The sequence below is a fragment of the Vombatus ursinus genome, unplaced genomic scaffold, assembly GCF_900497805.2.
Source record: "Vombatus ursinus unplaced genomic scaffold, bare-nosed wombat genome assembly UNPS02014863.1, whole genome shotgun sequence".
In the NCBI taxonomy this organism is placed as follows: Eukaryota; Metazoa; Chordata; class Mammalia; order Diprotodontia; family Vombatidae; genus Vombatus; species Vombatus ursinus.
The window spans coordinates 40,441,576-40,462,886 of record NW_020954641.1 but is presented as its reverse complement, the minus strand read 5'-3'; the positions used below and the strand labels follow the sequence as shown (position 1 = coordinate 40,462,886).

At 41.5% G+C, this 21,311-nt stretch overlaps 1 protein-coding gene across 1 annotated transcript in view; it reads right to left on the bottom strand.

Moving 5' to 3' along the window:
* Positions 1-9,958, bottom strand: part of PCDH12 (protocadherin 12) — a 14,839-nt gene extending 4,881 nt beyond the window's left edge. The window contains exons 1-3 of the mRNA XM_027841749.1: positions 7,091-9,958; positions 4,472-4,569; positions 2,850-3,001 (exon numbers count right to left, since the gene is read on the bottom strand). Of these exons, the coding sequence (XP_027697550.1) occupies positions 2,850-3,001; positions 4,472-4,569; positions 7,091-9,958 (3,118 nt within the window). The remainder of the gene's footprint in view (positions 1-2,849; positions 3,002-4,471; positions 4,570-7,090) is intronic.
* Positions 9,959-21,311: the final 11,353 nt, after the last annotated feature.

The following is a 21,311-nucleotide window of genomic DNA, read 5'->3' as shown; positions in this document are numbered from 1 at the left end:
GCTCCTCCACATAAACTGCCTCTTATGTTCCAAAAATACTCCGAAAACCTTCTTCTCTCCTCAAAGGACTCTGGAAATGGTTATGGTGGCAGAAGTAAGGGGAAGCGAGCTCCTTTCCAGACTAAGGCGAGTTGCGAGGTTGATGGTTACTGACTGTGTTTCATGTAAGCTTGGCATCCAACATGTGAAGTGTTGCGTGTGACTTCCTAAGCCATTGCAGTCCTTGGAGGGGTCTTTGGGACCACAAGGGGACATTTCCTTCTCCCTTCCCCAGTTTGATCGGGGTTAACAAAAGTCTTTCTTACAAAGATATGGAAAAACAAGAGACTGTGAGATTCAGAATGGCAGTGTCTATATGAGAAAAGTGAAAATGTTGTATCTGGGAAAATTCCATTCAAGCCTCAGTCGTTTAGCCCCCAAATTCAGCATCTTCATTGCCAGTGGAGGATCCAATAACTATTCCTCATCTTAGATCTGGAAGACCTTCTACCCAGGCCTAGAGTTGAGAGGTGGAATTGTCTCTGTTACACAAGTATTTCCTGCACAGAGCATCACTACCACCCAGGCCTACCTATAAACTGATAAGGTCGAGTACTTCTCTTCTGAGCTAAATACAGGTACTGTCTATCTGCAGCTGATGCTGGGCTCTGCTAAGGAGAAATGAGGACTAAAATGATCTTTTTAGATTTGTATCCCCCTCTATAGAGCTAAGCAACATCCTTAGGGGCTGCTGGTTGGCCCTAATTCTAATAGGAGAAAAGGAATAAAGGGGGAAATGGGGGGAGAGAGAAAAAGGAAAAAGATAGGATGAAGAATTACAGAGAGAGAGTCGCCTTCAGTTTTACTTTTAATCAATCATTTGGTACAGGATAAACATAACTGTAACTCCAGAGCTAAAAACACATGGATTTTCACTAGAACCCAGATCTGTTACTTTTTGTTGTCGTTGTTGATTTGGGGACACTTCTGGGTTGCAAGTCAGGAGGTAGATGGGCAAATATCCCTTCCTGGTAAATTCCTGCTTTTTAGCTTCTCCTCCCCACCTACCTTTAGCATCAATCACATTTGCTGCAATGACTTTTAAAACTAGTCACAGGGAACGGGTGCCCAGAACAGACAAGAGTGAGAAGAGAGAGACAGAATGGTGAGTGACATCATCAGACTTGGGCTCAGCTTTCTGCAGAGAATGAGTTACTTTCTACTGACCTGATGTTTTCCAAAATACACAAATTTTGCACGAAATTGCTGCCATGCTCCACAAGACTTACTATTTTGCTGCTTATTATCATACTATCATAGCTCTAGAATTAGAAACGACCTTTGTGGTCATCTAGTCAGTTCAACCCCCTCATTTTACAAATAAGGAAACTAAAGCCCAAGTGACTTGTTCATGGTGAATTAATATTAAGTGGCAGAACCAGAATTTAAGCTAAGCTTCTCTCACTCCAGGGCCAGGGTTCTTTCCATTGTTTCATGCTACAATTTGCTAACACCACTTAACTTTTCAAAAATTCAATTTAATAAATATTTATTAAGTGCCTACTATGTGCTAGGCTCTATGCTAAACACTAGGCATACAAAAAGAGCAAAAGACAGTCCCTGCCATCATGGGCAACCATGTGGTACAGTAGATAGAGTGCTGGGCCTGAAGTCAGGAAGACCTGAGTTCAAAAGCCTCAGACAGTGTGACCCCAGGCAAGTCACTTAACCCTGTTTGCCTCAGTTTCCTCATCTGGAAGATGATCTGGCGAAGGAAATGGCAAACCACTACATCATCTTTGCCAAGAAAATCCCAAATGGGGTCAGGAAGAGTCGGACATAACTGAAACGACTGAATAACAAGCCCTCATAGTTTACAATCTAATGGGGAAGATGACATGCAAACAAATATATACAAATCAAGTTATATACAGGATAAATAGAAAATAATTAACAGAGGGAAGGTAACAGAAAAAGGGGTTGAGGAAGGATCCCTGTAGGAGGTGAGATTTAAAGGTGAAAAGCACCAAAAACATAAAATAAGATATTAAGGCAGCAAAAGCATTAAACTTTTTAAAAGCATTAACTTCAGACTTTGGTTGTAAATAGATCACTGCCAACCCTGAAACACTGAGTCATTAATCCCAGTGTGACTATGAAATAAGAATACAAATAGCAAAGGAAATTCTCCATTAGACTATAAACTCCTTGAGGGCAGGGACTATCTTTTGCCTCTTTTTTGTATCCCCATCATTCAGCACAGCCAGACACACAGCAGGTGATTAATAAATGCTTATTGATTGATTCTCTGCCATCACTATAACCCCTTTTGATTCCTCTACCACCATGTTCTGAAGGAGGAGAGATAGAGCTGAAAAGGACCTGGTCATTGGCCCTCAGGATGTGTGAAGTCTTATAGAAGAAACTGATAAACAAGCGCCTGACTAATAACAGCTGTATAGGTACATGAATCCCTTAAAGAATACAGCTGGCTAATGTTTCTCTCAGGGAAAAGAACAATTAGCAAATTCACAAATTATAGTTATTGTTGAGGCAAATTTGCGAAATTCAAATATACTTATGAAAGGCAAAGAACAAATTAATCTATTCACTGGTGCTTTGGGTTTCCAATCAAAGTATAACTTAATTTAAACTTGCTTAAATGAGTAATTGCCTTGCTTGAAGTTTAAAAGGAAACACATCTAATGATTTTGCTAACTGTTCTTCCCAACTGTGGCCACAATAGCATTTCACAGAGTAAGTGCTCAATAAATATTTGTTGAATTTGAGTTCTGAAAAAAGAAGATCCTGAAGGTATGGAATTAATCAGAGTCAAATGAGGTTAATGTTGATCGAAAGAAGCCCTTTACCTGTTTGTGGATCAAACAAGCTCTCTAATTCTTCCTCCAAGAGTTGTTTCATTGAGAGGTTCAGCTCATTGTCCGAATTCCCATCCTCCGCTTCATGTTCTCCATGGTCACCCTCCTTGGCACTTTGCCAATCTGTCTCCAGTCCTGCATTTCTGCAAAGGAAACCAAATCACCACAGGAAGTGACAGACTTCCTAGAGTTTTCTTTCTTTTTCTCATTGTAGAATTCAATTTGACAAGTATTTAAATGCCTACTATCTATGCAAAGCTCCCTTTTGGTTCCTTCTCCAGTACATTCTGTTCATGGTTTCAGAACCTACTCTAGGCCAGAAGAATAAATTCAGAATAACTACAACTTTGGTTAGAAAACATATCCAAGTCTACTTCATGGACTGCTGTCTTCCATGATGGTCTTGTCACCATGACCTAGCTCAAAAACTTTCAATGGCTTCCTATTGCTGACTGAATAAATTCCAAACTCCTTAGAATGTCATTCCAGGCCCTGTACAGCCTGGCCCCAAACTACCTTTCTAGACTTATCTCCCACTTTTCTTCATATTATACCATATGTTCCAGTCAATTTGTATGACTCACTAGTCTCTATAGTTACCATATATTTTCCTACCCTTATCCATGCTTTTCCTTCTACCTGGAAGGCCCTTATATGAGAAACACATTTACTCCACCTCTACCCCGTTTTATCCTTTAGAAATTCTGTGCTTTCTTCAAGGTCCAATTCAATGTTGCCTCCTCTAAGAAGCCCTTCCTGACCCCTCTAGTATACTTACATAGTACTTTGCTTATACCTCTCTTACAGCACTTATCATATTCTACCTTGTATTCTGTTTATCTGTGCTCATGTCTCTTTCCATTAGATTTTGGTTTTTGAGGGCAGCTATGATATTGTGTCCATCTTTGCATGTTCCATGGTGCCTGCCACAAGATCTTGCCCATACCAGACACTCTATAAGTGCGTATTGAATTGAATTGAATTGAATTTCCACTCCTTCCTCTCAATCACATATATTCTCCAAGTGAAACATGAGAAAGATTGTTTCCTTGGGCTGCTTCCATGTGAAATAACTGTTATCCATCTATAACTGGCAGGGCCATTTTCAGAAGAGGTTAAATCTAGCTCACTAATGAGTTGTGAGTCCTCAGAAATAGTGAAACCCACTCAAGGGGACAAACACCCACACTTAGCATGAACTATGATTCCTGCCCTTTAAGTTAGGCTTAGGTGACAAAACAAGAAGGGAATAAATTTATTAATACAAAACAAAACATATCCTGTGTGCAAAAGGAGCCCAAACACCTCTTTAATCAGCCGACAAATTAGAGCATCAGAAATGAAATCATTTCCTTCACAGCTCTAGGACCTAAATATAGTGGCAAAAGCACAGCACAGCCTGGAACCAAAGAATGGCAGGGGGTGGGGGACCAAGCCTGGAATTCTGACCCAGAAGAGCAAAGACTGAAGATCAAGGAACATTGGAAATCTCTGATCTGAGAGAAATGAGGCTAGGAGGGGTTGGGGATGGGACATGGCCAGGGAAAAAGAGACGGGCCCAGGGTTTTTGAAGACACTTCCATGAGTAGAGCTGAAGGTTACGTGTTGCTTACCTGACACTACCGGTCTTAGCTGAGTATTTGTTTCCTCTGTGGTTTGGTTTGGGTTGAAATTGGCCCTGGTGCAGCAAGGACAGCAGCTGGGATATTTGCTGTAAGACAGGAAAAATCTGTTGACTCTACACAATTCCTACCAAGCACACTTCCTTGCCGGATGTTTCCTTCAATACTGTGCTTTCTTTTTATAGTGTTTCCTCCAGCTTCAGATGTTTGTGTGATTAGGACAGGGGGACAATGCAGAAGTGACAGAGACCTAGGCAGGCAGATTCCCCAAGCTCCCTTACTTTACCCAGGGAAGCTGGTGTAAGCTAAAGGAGAGAGAAGGAGTTGAGAAAATACATTATCCTGCCCTTTCTTTGTCCATCTTTGTCCTACAAACACACACACACACACACACAGAGCACAGAGTCCCCTGCAAGGTGAAGTAATGGTCCTCACCAATTAGGGAGATGGAGGTGGGATGTATAATGGAGGAGGAAAGACATTTCTTGAAAACAAACTTTAAAAAAAATCTAAGACAGGCACTGGTAAAATGACACACAAGATTTCTTTGCAAATGTTGTTGAGTTAATTGCTGTCTTAAGAATAGATGAGGGAGTTTAGATAGACTAAGTGCCATGCACATATGTATACTGATATAACAAAAGAATAAAGCAACAGTAAGGTACAAATAAAAAAGGGAAGGAAAAAAAAGCAAGCCTAATATTATTTTGGCAAAAATGAGTTGTTCATTTGTTTTCACTAACATTTAAGCATCTACCTGATCAAAAGAGACGTAAGGCCATGGTGCTGAGGGAAGTAAAGCAGACTGGGACCCAGGACACCTGGGTTCCCCCCCCATCTCTGTCATCTCCTTGTTGTGTGATGTCAGGCAAGGGATTTAACCTCCCTCAGCTTTTGGGTTGGGCTCCTCATCTGTAAAACAGGGCTCATGATACTTGCCTTATCTCCCTCACAGGAACGAAGATTAATGAGCTACATTTTTAAAAAGTGCTATACAAATGCAAAAAGTTTTTCTCATTTCTGTTACCAGGATCAGTGATTCAGCCTTAAGGGAGATTCTCCAGGATAACTGGTTGTCTTTCCTCAGAACTCAGCTCTTTGGGCCCAAAGGAAGAGAGGTCTGAGAATTCCCAATGTCAAATGTGATTTGGAAGTCAGACCCTTGAAAGGGGAAAAGAGAAGCCTCTAGGCTGGGATTTGACTATGACTATGAGGTTTTTAAAGAAACAAGGGTCAATAGGTCAGTGTCCCATTTCCTGGAGCATGCCCGACCCCAGCCCCAAAGAGCCAGGACCATTCATCAGCTGCAGCTGGAGAAAAAGCTGTCTCTATTCTAAAAGTGCTATCTGCAGCAAGTCATTTCCTCCTCATCTTATCTACTTGTATGGCGGATAAGAAAACAGCAGAGTGACAAGCCACTTAACATAGTAAAATGTCTCTTTAATGCCTCCTCCCTTCTCTCCAGCCTCCTCATTAAGTAACCATCCCCAAGACAAAGTCTGCCCTTGTCTTTGAGCGGCTAGGGAGGGCCATTTTGATGTCTGGGGCCCATGTTAAAACTACCCAAAAGGGAGACTGGCTATTTGCCTGGTAGTCTGTGAGTCTGAGTTTTTGGCAAGTTCTTGGGGGAAGGTTAAGGAAATAGCTCTGTCCTTGGAGGCCAGGAAATTTTCCTGGTCTACTTGGCACCACAGGAATATATCTGATCCATTTTGTGAATGTAATGTGGTGTAGAGGAAAGAGCCTTGGATTAGGAAGTCTTAGATTTGCTATTGACTAGCTGAATAACTTTGGGTGACTCTCTTTCCCTCCTGAGCATCAATCTTCCTAACTGTTAAATGATGGTAAATTTACCTGCCCCATTTACTTCACAAGACAGCTGTGAGGATCAAATGAAATCTGAAGGGGGTTGGGAACTATGTGCTATAAACATAAAGTACCATGAACATAATTTAATATAATATATTTACAGAGCATCTAATCTAATCCTTTCACTTTACAAATGAGGAAACTGAGGCCCAGAAAGATTAAGTCTTTTGCCAAAAATCATGTAAGGAGCAGAGCCAAGAATAGAACCCAGGTCCTTTGACTCCAAATCCAGCAGTCTTTCTGTGACTCTCACCAGCTGATTTCTCTTTTCCTGGATTTAATGGATTAAGTTGCCTTCCTATCTCCTACCTCCTCCCTGTCCTCATCAAAAAACAAAACAAAACAAAAACAAGCCTTCAGTTTCAAGTCCAAATTATTCATCTTTGTTTAGTTGCTTTTTTTTAATTTTGTAATTGGTTGGAAATAGCTACAATTTAAACATAGAGAAATTACAAATTCAGCAGACCAATTTCAGTGCTCTAGTAAGTAACTAAAGTACGGCCTTATCCATATTGGACAGAGCCACATATCCAGTGAGCTTGTATCACTTGAATTGGATAAGCAGTTTTACTTAAGGGAATCCTTATTTTCAGTCATTTTCTGTCTGCTACATATTAGATGACAACAAAGAGTTAGGTCAAATATAAAACACCACTACACCTGAGATAGAATTCATAGCCATATTCTTTCACATGGATTAACTTTGTTTTTCCTCTAAGAGGGTGCTTGTGTTGATAATACCTGAACTGGAGGAGAGTCAATGGTGAGCTCTTCCATGGGGTTTCGTTCTGTGAAGGCAGCCACGGACAGTCGGACCAGGCTGCGCAGGATCTGGTGGGGGTGATGTTCTTTGTCTGGGTCAGCTTTGGCATTCAGATTTCGCTGCCTCCTAAGAGTTGCAGTGGAGGCTGGAAGGGCTGGTACTGGCAGATCATTCCCCTGCTCTTGGGATGGCTTCATCTGGGGGCTCCCCACATTCTTTGAGGCCTTAGGGTGAGGTTGACATGTTGTTGGCTGGGGATCTGGAAGGCTCAGATTTTCTCGAGAGGCATTTCTCTGCCTGGGATGGTGGAAAAGGAGATTGTAGGTGTCTTGCAGTACTTCTCTATCCCCAGGGGAAGTGCCCTGGTTCCTTTGGTTCCGAAGTGTCCTGTACAATGTTGGGGTTAGATATGGAGCCTGCAGAGGAAAGTCCCAACCTGTTTCTGGGACGTTTCCCTTTCCTGCATCCTTATGGGGCAGCCCAGGTTCACTAAGCTCTTCTGCCTGGCCCCTGAGCACTGGCACTAGGTGAATGTCAGTTTTCTGGATTTGCTTCTGGGGTCTCTTGGGCTGGTGTCGGTAGGTTGACTCTGCTTCTCTGCAGTTATAAGCTCTGTTATCCTTACGGTCAGTTCTACAGATGGACACAATCAGGACAAGAATCAATAAGAAGATGGCCAACAACACAGCCAAGCAAATCACTGTCACTGCTGAGATGCTCAAGGGGTTAGATTCCTGTGCCAGGTTCTTCAGGTGATCAAGGCTATTGGTGAAAGCGACTTTCACCAAAGCTCTGGTCTCCAAGGGGGGACTTCCCTGATCAGTGACAACAACCAACAGTTCCCATTCGCTGCCAATGAGGCTGCTGGTATTGGTGGCATTGATGTACAACTGCCCCATGGAAGGATCAAGGAAGAAGAGGCGAGCATCATTTCCATTCCAAATAGCATAGAGAAGATTTCCATTGTCCCCAGAATCTGCATCAATAGCTACAATGGTCATTAAGAGAAACAGCTGTGACCGAGAGGCCACCAAAGAAGATGTGCCAGAGCTGGATGCTCTAAAGAGGTCAGGGGTCTCAGAAGAGACCATAAGGTGACCAGTGGAAGAGTTCACAAACACAGAAATGGAGGCTGCCCCATCACTAAGGACAGGCTGTACCACTATGGGAGGATTGTCATTGGTATCAAGGAGGCTGACCCTCACAGAGGCACTAGAAACAAGCTGAGGTTGACCTTTATCTTCTGCTATTACCAGAAATTGAAAACTTGTTATTTGTTCATAGTCCAGCGAGGTAGATGCTGAGATCTCCCCAGTGTCAGAGTCAATAGCTACCAGATGGGAAAAAGGAGATTCCTGGATGCGGTAAGTGACTTTTCCATTGAGGTCCAAGTCTGCATCATGAGCCTTAACAGTGATGAGGTAGGAAGAAGGTAGATTATTCTCCCAAATGGAGATGTTGTACTTGCTCAACTCAAACATGGGTGCATTGTCATTGATGTCACCGATCTCAATAGTGATCTGTTTCTTGGCTGATAACGACTGCTCCCCCTGGTCTTGGGCTAACAATGTCAAGTTATATTCAGGCCACCTTTCCCGATCTAGAATGGCATTGGTCAGAAGCATATAAGTGTTACCATTGGTTCTTTTTAGTTGAAAATGTCCCTGTCCTTGGCTAAGGGAGCAGTGAACCAGGCCATTGTCCCCAGAATCCAGGTCACTTGCTATCACCAGGGCGATGAAGCTGTCCCTGGGAAGAGCTTCAGATATCACAGATGGTTGAGAGGCCCATGTAATATGTATGCTTGGGGAGTTGTCATTGACATCTAGAATCTTGATGAGGACTTTGCAGTGAGCTGGAATAGGGTTGGGACCCAAGTCCCTGGCCTGTACATCTATCTCATAAGCAGGAGTTTTTTCATAGTCCAGGGGCTGACTCAGAATAATCTGACCTGTCTTGGCATCAATACTAAAGGTGTCTTGCACATCTGGTGGTACATGCTTACTGAGGGAAAACTCAACCTCCCCATTTGGTCCTTCATCGGGGTCAGTAGCCGTGAGGTTTATGAGAAGGGTCCCAGGGACAGTATCTTCCCCAACTTCTAAAGCCAAGGAGCTCTCTGCAAACATAGGACTGTTGTCATTGGAATCCAAAACACTGACCTTAACTAAGCTGGTGCCCGACTTGGGGGGATCCCCATTGTCAAAGGCTGTTAATACCAAGTCAAAGGATGCATGTAGCTCCCGGTCCAGCTCCTTAACCACCACAAGCTCTGCATGTTTGCTTTCATCAGGCCCCAGAATCACTTCCAGAGCAAAGTGCTCACTGGGAGAAAGTGAATAGGAGTACAAAGTATTAGGGCCAGTGTCAAGATCCCAGGCTCGGTCCAAGGGAATCCTGGTCCGAAGAGAGGCACTTTCAGAGATCTCCAGCTCCTGCTCTGCTTTGGGAAAGCGGGGGTGGTGATCATTGATGTCCAGCACCTGGATCTCCACATGGATCAAAGCTAAGCCCGCTGTGGCCAGCACATCAAAGGATATCAGACAAGGATCTTTCTGTTTGCAAAGCTGCTCTCTGTCGAGCCTCTTCCCAGTGCTGAGTAAACCATCTTTAGAGCCAACCTGAATGGGGAGCACCTGAGGTGGCTGCAAAATCTGGAAAGCCCCCTCTTGCCTGCTTCTCTCCTCCCAGCCTAGTTCTTTTGACAGTTTTCCTATCACTGTTCCATACGGCACTTCTTCTGAAACTTGGTATTTTACAGTGAGAGTGGCTATCTCTTGACTATCTGCTGAAAGAAAAAAGAACCAGCACAAACCAGAGAACTGAAGCGGTAAAAAGAATGCCATGCTTACCACCCTATCAGATGGGATTTGGAAGGGTATAAAGTCCCTTAGGGGCTGGAAATGTCCTCAGGTGTTTCCTGGGGGTGTGTTTGGCCTTGTCCTCTTGTCAGCAAACTTGCTGGCATGATCAGGTCCCATATTCAGATGCTGAACGAAATAGCAAGATTTCCAGGCATGTCCATCTTCATTTGAAGAGAGCAGTGAACCTCAAGTTTGGAGGAAATCAAAGAAGGCTTCACTTTTGCACCAGTCCCAACACTTGTACAAAGGATGGAGACAGTCCAGCTTAAAAGGGGACTTTACCGTGTGAAGTGGGATGCAGGGGATTCAGACTCCAAACAGTTGCAAGAGCAAGGAAGCAGAGAGGCTGCTTTTTCCTATGGAAACCCCACCTACAGGAAAGGGAGGCCTGTGAGTTGAAATGTCAGTTAGAGAAATAGCATTTCCCATGAAGGCTGAGCATGGGAATCCAGGACAGGCTCAGAAGATCCACCGAGGGGAAGGTGCTGTCCAATAACTGCTCTGCTACCGCCAGAAATCAATCCCTTTCCCCAGAGGGAAAAGGGCTCCATGGATCTATCCTTTCCTAGTTCATGCTCCTCTCCCTGCAACTGTTTCCATCTGCGTGCCATGCCCTGGTGTGGTCACAGCTGCTACTCCTGCCCTCCCTAGAGACCCACTCCGTCACCTCTTCCCCACTGTGGCACACTGAACATGACTCTATGTCCGGGCACTAACTACCATACTCTTTATTTAACTCCTTTCTCCCTCAATTACCCTTTCCCCAACTCCTAATCACGTAATTTCATTGTTCTTCCTGTCCTGTTTTTATTTGTTTGGGGGATTCCCCCATCTTCCTCTTTACCATCTTTTCTCATGCTATTTTTAATCTATTCTCTTTCTCCTTCTTTCCCTTTCTTAATTTCTTTTGTCCCCTTAATCTTATTTATGACCAACACTTCCAATGACCTCCAGTTCCCCTACCACCAACAACTCCCACAAATATTTTCATTGACTTGTGTATAGGTACACCCACCCTTCACCTTCTTCCCACCCTTGAGGGAAGGGAAGGAAGGTAATAAACATTTATATGTCACCAGCTATCAGGTACTGTGCTAAGATCTGAGAGGTGGGGCAGCTACATGACTCTCAGTGGATAAAGCACCAGCCCTGGAGTCAGGGGACCTGAGTTCAAATCCAGCCTCAGACACATAATACTCATTAGCTGTGTGACTTTGGGTAAGTCATTTAACCCCAATTGCCTCACAAAAAAAAAAAAAAAAAAAACCTCTCACTCTGAGAGGCTAGATGCTATTATTACCTCCATTTTTTACAGTTTAGGAAACTGAGGTTAAGTGACTTGCCCAGGGTCATACAGCCAATAAATGTCTGAGGCTCAATTTGAACTCCTGACTTCAGGCCTAGAACTTTACCCACTGCACCACTTGCCTCTAAAAAAAATTAGAAGGTTGAGTTGAGGGGTGGATTGGGTGGAGAGTAAGGAGTATGTATAACTTTGCATTGTTCCTATGGAATTAGGTTATTTTTCATGACTTTCCTCCTCAATCTTGGGTTTTGAGTGTCATAGGGATTGATTGACATGGTAATAATCTCTCTCTAAATTTCCTGGATTCCATGTGTCATATATATATAGTAAAGATGGTTTTGATCCTTTTCCTTTTGTTTTGCTTTCTTGCCTAGGGTAAGCCCATTTTTCATTTCTTCCCCAGGTCCAAGAAAGTGCAGATGCCCATTGCTACCTCCCTATTCATTTCTGGCACAATGGTTGTATATCTTGGATTTAAGAAAAAAAAAAAAGTCCTGATTCCAAGAAAAGGAAATATACATTTATGAGGCTTTTCAAAAGGAAGATTTTATGTCATACCATGTGTTCCAATTCTTGGTTTCAGAAATATTAATCACTTTAATTGTGAAAAACAAGAAAAGGCTGCCTGCCATATACTTTTGCATCCACGAAGGAGCTAGAGAGCAGATAGTGCTGAGTATTCACTGCCACCTGCTGACCACAGGCTTTTATGACACTCCTACCATGCTGCCCAATTGCCATCTGGCGGCCAAAGACTTAGAAAGAGGACTTGAGATAAAGTTGAGTTCCAGAAATGTTTTAGGTAAAGCCAGAATTGTTTTAATAAGCAAAAAGCCTTCCCAGGGAACTGCTTTGAAGGAAATAGTGCTCATTTGCATGTAGAAGTTCCCGTATGTTTATTTTTTAATCAGCCTAATTACTTTATAATCATATGCTTTTATATGAGCGGTATCACCACATACTTATTATCTAGAGATATTATTTACTATTGCTGGTGTCATTAGGAAAAACATATCTCACTTCCTTAGAAGTTTCCCTCAGATAATGAATAAGATATTAAACCTCAAACACAAGATGGTCATATACCATTTACTCTAATTTTAATTTTTTAAACTATAGGACAAATAAGCATGTTAGTTTTACAGCCTGTATTTCTACCCAAACTTTTTACGTCTCTCATTAAATGTGTTATTTAATATATGTGTGTTGTTTTTTTTTTATATATTCTGCACTTTGTATTTTTGATAGTTCTGTTTATGGCACGTGGTAGAATATTTGGATATATATGCAGGCAATTTCATTTGTCAAAATGGGAAAAAATTTTAATACTTTGAATTTACTTAACATATAATAATAGTATCCAAACCGCCACCCTCCCCAAAAAACATATAATAATAGGTCAGGTAGGCAGGCAAGAAGAGAAGCACCTATTTATTAAGCATCTATTATGTGCCAGGTGCGTGTTAAGTATTTGGGATTCAAAGAAAGGCCAACAGGAGTCCTTGCCCTCAAGGAGCTCGCTGTGTAATGGGGGAAACAACATGCAAACAACTGCAGATAATCCTCAACTTTCTTGGGGATAACATTCCTAAAAAACTATGAGAAAGTTAAAAAATCAAATGTTAATACATTGAATCTATGAGAAATAGGGGTTTAGGTTCCTGTGACCACCAAAAACTCTAATCTTTTGCTAGAGATTGCCGAAAATATACTTTTCTGCATACAATTCTTTATAACAAAACATTAATTCTGATAATATGCACTTTTCCTAACACAGTAACCATGAAATAACCCATAAAAAACAGTACACAAAATTAGTAACATGCAAGACATTTGTTCTTGCTACTTCATTCCCTAAAATTCTATGACCTTTTGTGCTAACATCTCAATAAAAAAAATTCCAAAAGACCCACTGATTTCAGACAATATACACTTTTCGTAACACATGAACTCTACAGTACCACAAAGAGCATAAATTTCATCTGATATTGTTCAGTCATGTCCATCTCTGTGACCCCATTTGGGAGTTTTTTGGCAATGATACTGGAATGGTTTGCCATTCCTTCTCCAGGTCATTTTACAGATGAGGAAACTGAGGCAAATAGAGTTAAGCAACTTGCCCAGGGTCACAGAGCTAGTAAATAAATGTCTGAGGGTGGATTTGAACTCAGGAAGATAAATCTTCCTTACTCCAGGCCTGGCGCTCTATCTACTGCACCACCTAGCTGCCTTCACCATAAATACTATAAAACAAACTAAAATTCTTAAAACTAAAGCATTTTTAAACCTGAATTTTATCTTCCACTGTGTCAGATGGAAGTGTGAGGGCATTATGCTATACTATACTGCTGTAAACCTCTATGCCTTGACCTCTCTCTGAAAACCAAGGGAGAGGTTGACAGGACTTTAGTCGCTGCTGTGGCAAGAGGCTGAAATTCTGTCCTTCACCAGTTTGAAATGATGTCAGCTACATCTGTTCCATGCTCTACTTGAGATCCTTAACGGTCTCAGAGTATGGAGGCACGGCTGCCAACGTGTGCAGCTGCCAACAGGAGAATGAAAATGAGGTTACTGAAAAAATCACAGCAATACTTGAAGTCAGGAAAGTTAAACCAAGGATTGACTGTATGTACCAACAACTTGCATACAGGATAATCGGGAGAAAATCAACAGAAGGAAGGCACTAACATTGAGGGTGATCAATTGTCAAACGTGGGATTTTAGCTGAGACTTGAAGGAAACCAGGAGGCAGAGATGAGGAGAGAGAATTCCAGGCATGAAGAACAGCCAGTGAAAATGCCTGGAGTCAGGAGATGGGGTGTCATATGGAAGGAATAGCAAGGAGACCAGTGTCATTGGATTAATGAGTTTGTAGAGGGGAGACTAGGAAGGTAGGGAGGGGCCAAGTTGTGAAAGGCTTTAAATTCCAAGCAGAGGATTTTATATTTAATCTTTGAGGTGAAGGGAAGCTATAGTGAGGGGAAGCTTATTACTGAATACGGGTGTGACATAGTCAGCCCTGTGCTTTAGGGAGATCAAACTGACAGCTGAGTGGAGGATGGACTGCACTGCAGAGGGAAACTATCCAGCAGGCTATTGCAATAGTCCTTGTGTGTGTGGTGACAAGAGGCTGTACCAAAGTGGTATCAGTGTCAAGAGAAAAGAAGGGGGAGTATACAAGGGAGTATAAAGGTAGAAGTGACAGGCTTTACTAACAAATTGGTTATAGGGGTAAGAGTGAGAAGCCTAGGATGACACCTGGGTTGTGAGGCTGGGAGACTAAAAGGATGACAGTACCCTCACCAATAGGAGGGGAGGTCTTGGGGGAAAGGAGGATAAGTTTAGTTTTAGACAACTTTAAAATATCTATTGGAATTCAGTTTAAGAGGTCTATTAGACAGTTGGAGATACAAGCCTGGAGGTCAGGAGAGAGGTCAGGGCTGGATAATCAGATCTTTAATTTTTATATTTGTATATTCTCAAAATAGGTTCCTCCTATAAGCTTATTTTAAGATGTTATTGCAAAGTAAAATTTTTTTTACAAAGTAAATTTGAAAAACATATCAGGAAACACAAAGATAATACATGCATGAATATTCAAGAGTTGACTCTGTTGATTAACCTTATTATATATTCATCATCTTCAGGTGCCTTTATCATTGCATTGTTTTTAAATTGAAAGAGCCATCCATGAAATTCCTCCATCACATTACTGGGTTGGGGGTTTGGGTTTTTTGTTTTGTTTTGTTTTACTTATTCTTTCCTGGTCGGCATCTTCTTTCCTGCCTACTGGATCAATTTTTCTTATGAAAAGAAGAGCTGAGTTTAACTCCCACCAAGCTTCGTGCTAGCCATGCATGACCTTTGGGACAAAGAGTAATTTGGACCCTCAGAAGAGGAATGATATTGAGAAATATTTTAATCCTGCACTTGGGACAGCAGAGAGGAGAGAGACTAACTCAGGGCATGCAACAAAAATTTCCACTTCATCACAGGGAGGGTTCCTTGTATCACACTTGTGCCCTTATATCACACTTGTCTTCACCCTGATTGCAATTACATTCTAGAATGTGCCAAAATGTCCTAGAATGTTTCACTTGGTATCAACTGTATATATAGCTCAGCATAATCCTTAGACGCTTTTATTATATTGCAACATTCCTTTGACTTTTTAATCAAATTACATAGATAAAAAATTATAATTGCATGATTTTGTGGAAGCACTTTGCAAACCTCAAAGTACCATAAAAATGTAAGTTGTTATCATTATTATATCCTCCATTACTGAAATCCTACCTCTCTGATGCTTTGTCATAGTATAGAGACAACCTTGAGTTCTTAAATGCTATGTCAGCAATATAGGGTCCCATCAAGCTGGAAAGGTTTCTATTATGGGGGCAACAAGAGACTATTGTCTATTATTCATGGACCAGCCTAGCTAAATTCAGAGGCTCATCACCAGGTTGGCTACTCCAACTAATGAAGACTATCTACCATGGTCTAGCAGAAAGGTTACCCTCTGTGTTAACTAACTATTCTGATGACATCACAGATCTTTGAATATATATATGTATATATACACACACATGTATGTATATATGCACACATACATACATACCTATACATATATATGTACCTGAAGTTTAGACTATATTCCAATATGCTCTTATCTTTGTCCAGATTACATTAATAAGTGATTACAACATTCCTAAAAATAGCATGAAACGACCTCTCTCAGGCCCAGTTGGACTGATCTTGATAAGACTTTGATACACCAAAATAATCTCTTGGATTTGGGGGCAGGGGAAGGTCTAGGGTCTCTTGAAGAGGTTGCCTCTACACTAGACATGCTTCCTCCCTCTTTAGGACATGCCTAAGTTTCTCGCCTTTTTCTGGAAACATCAATGCCTCATATTTATACAGTAGATACTTTCCCCAGGCTAATCCCTGGGATCTCCTTCCTTATGTCTTCAGAGGTGGGAGGCCAATCAGATGAGTTCTGCTCCCTTCCTTCCCCACCCCCTCCCCCCCAATATCCCTGGCCTTTACTGCCAAGTTGCTCTAATGGAGAGTTGTTTTTGAGTGATTCTGTGTAGTTGGAGGAAATGGCCTCAGCTATCTCCCACACTGACTACAAGTGAAAGAAGAGACATATTTGATGAAGCTAGTTCGAAGAACAATTTTGTCCATTATCGCTTCCCACCCAATTTCCTCTTCTTGCTCTGGAGGAGGAATGTCACGCTTGAGGTCTGGCACCTTCCCTGGTTGTATCCTTTCCTTGTGTCCCTGTCCTCCATGTTCCCCTCCCTGAGGTATCTCATTTTAGACCTCTGCCTTTCTCTTGTGTGAGGTAAGATGCACTCTAATAAAGGTCTCTTGTGCTACACATCACTGGCTTTCTTCCTGATTCCTTTTTTGCAAGACTTCCTCTAAGTCTTCCTCTCTGAGGCCATGAAGGCTTCTTTGCTCCAAACCAAGAAGAGAGGGAGAAGTCTGAGCCAGATTCTAGGCCTTCAGTGTTGCCTGCTTTTAAGGAACAAGTCTATTTTGTGATCTGTTTTAACTGAGACCTAGCATTCAGGCTGGGACTGAGTTGGAGACAGTTAATATCCAAAAAGCAAAATGAACATTACTGCAAAAAATTCTTAGCAGAAAAGCTTCTAACATTCCCTCTGTCTGTCCAGTCTCTTATGAATCTAAAAGTCATTTGAGGATGAGGTGGGAAATACTTATTAATAATGGAATAATTAGGAATAATTAAAATCAAGAGAGAAAAGACATAGTTGCTCTTACTAGTTCTATATACACAACTTTAGGACCAACAATTCATCCTTGGCGCTATAGACAGATAGAGAAAAGTCCCTTTAGTTTCCATTATTATCATTTTTCAATACCCTCAACAATTTTTTTCCCCTAGATCCAGTGCTTCAAATGGGCCTCATAATGATACTAAGAGAGTCTTTTAGACATAATGATCCTCTGAAGTTTCTCTGCAGCAGTTGCATCTGGGAATCTTCTCCTGAAATGATGTAACCTAGAGTTATTCTCTGCACCCGTGTATCACCCCAAAATTGGGTCTCTGGTTTTGGAGTCCAATGCTAAGGAAGAATTCCTATGCCTTATTTTCTGAGACTTCATTTCTCAATGTACTCTGCTTCCAGAGTTCAAAGAAGACTTACAAATATGTATACACACATACATACATACATACATACCTATATAGATACATCACAGCCCAACTTACATCTACATACATCCATTAGCTCTAAAAGGTATGCATGAAAAAGCATGTCCCTGCCCCTCGAAGAGCTTATACTGTAATAGAGAAAGGCAACACCTATAACCAGGGTGTTTGGTGGGTCCATGCTGCTCCAGAGTGACTGATGGCAAGAAGATGGCCTGGTCAAATGGCATGCTCTAATCTGGGGCTGGCTCTCACTAATCTGGACAGCATGGCCACAAGACCCAGAGTTCCAAAGATTGAGTAGCTTAGTTTCTCTAGGACTTCACCTTTGGAGGTTGTAACAAATGACAAGGTGGGTGGCAAGACAGCTAATGATCTGATCTGGGAATGGCCGTGAGACTGTAACCTATACTCACTCTATCTCATAATCTAGAGAGTCTCCAAGTTTGTCTGCTAACCTCACTTACTATTATTGTCTAGACTCAAAATGAGAATGGAAAAGGCCTGCACAGCTCCTCAGTGATCTCTGTCAAAGTCCGTTATCTAAAACCTTGATCTTGGTCTTATAATAGTTCTCTAATTAATTAATCAAACTCACTCTCGGAGAGGACCAAGTTTACACACTACCCATTAGGTACCAGACATACTGAGAAGCAGAATAACGTAGTGGGAAGAGTACTGAACTTGGAATAAGAAGAAGATCTGAGTTTTGTAGTTGTCTAATGCATAAATATGATATACCATGGTTATCTATGTTGCTACTAGAACGCAAGCTCCTTGAAGGCAGGGACAAAGTTTGATCTAAAGTCATAACTAACAAGAGGACTTATCTGGCTGAATTAAGCCATCCTAAAACCAAAGATATAAAAGTATTTACCAACTGTAAAACCAATCTCATTATTATTATTATTTTTTGCTAGTCTGGCAGACTTAGTTTAATATCCTCTTATTCAATGGTGCCACAGGAAACAGCAATGATTGTTCACATTCATTTAGTACTTCGAGGTTTAAAAAAGTCCCATCCACTCAACACCACTGTGAAGTAGGTCATACAAAGCATTATTCCCATTTCATAGAGGAAGAAACTGATACTCTGAGTGTTTAAGTGACTTGATCAGCCTCAAGAGCCACACATTTGAATGCTACTAAACTAACAAGCCAAAAGGTAGAATTCAAGTTGGAAACTTGCATCTTAAATGTGCTACTTTCACAATCTGGGCTAAGGAACAGGTCATGAAAGGGCAGCATGATACACTAGGAAGTATATTGCCCTTAGAATCAGAACACCTGAAATCTCTGTTATTTTTTGATGTAATCAGATTCTGGCTGACTCAAACACTTTCCTAAATTCTGTTCTGAATTCAGCTCTGAACCATAGAAACTTCTCTAACTGTATTCTCAAAAACAATTTAAAATCTAAACAGGAACATGGCCACTTTTGATGCTTATGAATACTAACTAACCAACCACTTTGACAACGAAATTCCCACTCAGGGGCCATCATCTTCAATTATCTCCACTCACTGTCTGTGACATCACATGATGTCACAATTAAACCTATGACTATGCCTATCTTAGATAAATCCTTATGGGTTATCCTACAGACTCATACTGGATCATGTAATCTCACATACATGCATTTGGTAATGAAGGATACAGGGAAGCATACCAATGACACAAGGATTGCTGTGTAATAATAAAGCTCTACTGGCCTGTGATGGAGAGGTATGAGTTCTTTCATGGGGCCCAAACACTTTTCCTTTAGGCTGAATTATTTACTAATAGCATCTGGCTGAGCATTTCATTTAGTTTCTGTTCTGAGGTAGGGTGAAGGCAAGGATTTTTCTCTCTTTTTGTCTACACTGATTGTTAGTGAAAATGACATTAGTGAATTTGGTCAAATGAATTTCATTCTTCTGGACTGATTTTTCGAGGTTTTTGTTTCATCATAGAGCTATATTTCAATTACAGGCAAGGCTTTACTCAAACTTGATCTATGAAAATTCATATTTATAAACCGCTAATGGGGGAGGGGTAATTGTTTGCTTTGTAAAAAGGCTGACGCTTGGACACTCAGAAACCTCTGCTTTAGTCAGACCAATCTTGAACTCTCTTTCAGTCCTCCCTCCCCCCCCCCAGGCCTACATTATTCTTTCTCTTTAACTCCTTTTGTACTTATTTTATGTATTGTACAATGTGGCATTTTTATGATATCAATCTGTAATATAATCCATAATGTATACTGTTTTAGCCACTCATTATTTCATGGGTACAACACTAGCTGGTTGGAATAAGAATTCTGAGCTCCAACTCTACCTCTTTCCCTCCCCCTGTATTTTACAATTAGAACTGAAGACAGACTCTGAGGGCATGCATATAAAGTTTCGTTGCTTAGAATATTGCTTCACTCTGGCTGCTAGCTTGTGAACCCTGAGAGTCTTAAATTAATTTCTCTTTAGGGCAAGTGGGTACTACAGTGGATAATACTAGACTTTACCTGGGTTTTAATACAGCAGATAGTTTTGAACTTGGAGTTAGGAATCTTTGGGCTTGAATACTCTTTCTGATACTTAATAACGTGTGACTATGGGATCAGTTTCTTAATCTCTCTGAACCTCAGTTTTCTCATCTATAAAATGAGCATAGGTATTTACTTAACAGAGTTGTTATGAAGTAACTAACATTTGCTTAGCTTAAATTTCTATATAAACATCAGCTATTGTTATTATGCCCACCCAGTGCAGAAAAAAAAAATTGTAAAGAGATAAATGGGAATTCCTTGCTACCCCACTATTCTCTTCAAGGAGAAAAATGTCTGGTGAACTTTCATTTCCCCCAAGTACAGAGACATGGAAATCCTGGAAAGAAAAGAGATCTGAGCTCTGGGTATGGCTAACTCCATTAGGTGGGGTACCTCAGTGGTCTCAGTTCAATTTAATAACCATTTTGTTGAGCTCCTACCACAAAATCACAGAATTTTAGTTGGAGGGGATCTTATTTACCTTCAACATGGTTTCTCAGTCTGAACTATGTTCTATGTTTTTAATATCAAAACATTGTACTGGGAATTGCTTTAGTCCTTTGTCCTTCTGACCTCAGTGAAGCTGATAGCTGCTCAATCTAGTTTGCAGAACTTTTGCCAAGAGCTAGAAAGAAAGGAGAAATAGGATGAAGGGAAAGGTCAGTTTTTAAATGTACATGTTAAGAAGTGTTCATGATCTTTGATACTAACAGTGCGCAAAGGTAAAGTGACTTGACAAGGTTTACACAGCTAATCAGTGACAGAGAGGCAAAGACAGTGGAAACAACGTCTCTTGACTTCCATTTCCTAATTTGCAAATGTCGGATGATCTCTGAGGTTCTCCATGATCTCAGAGCAGATGAGGGGGAAGCAAACAAATTGTAGAGAACTATGGCACCTCCTGGGGGCACATCTAGAAGTAGCTCAGCAGAAAGAGCCCAGAACGATGTGAATGAATGAATGAATGAATGAATGAATGAATGAATGAATGAAAGCTCTATTGTCCTGTGTGCCTTTGGGCAAGCCACTGAGCCTCAGCTTCCTACTCGATAAAAGAGGAAGGGGTTGTGTGCCTTGATAACCACTTAGGGCCTGCTCACTCACCCACCCAGTGCTAAAGCCCAGTAGTGCTGTAAGTCAGCATCTGCGATGCCCCCGCATTCCGTCTCTATGACACCCTCTTCCTCCTCCCCCTCCTCCTCCCCTGCTTCCCCTCTTCCGGCAGCTCCAGCTCTGACCACCTCCACCCTGCAGGGGGCGCAGCTCCGGGAGCCCCGGCGGCTGCGCGGCGCCTTCTCTCCGGCCGTCGGCCCCGCCCTCTGCA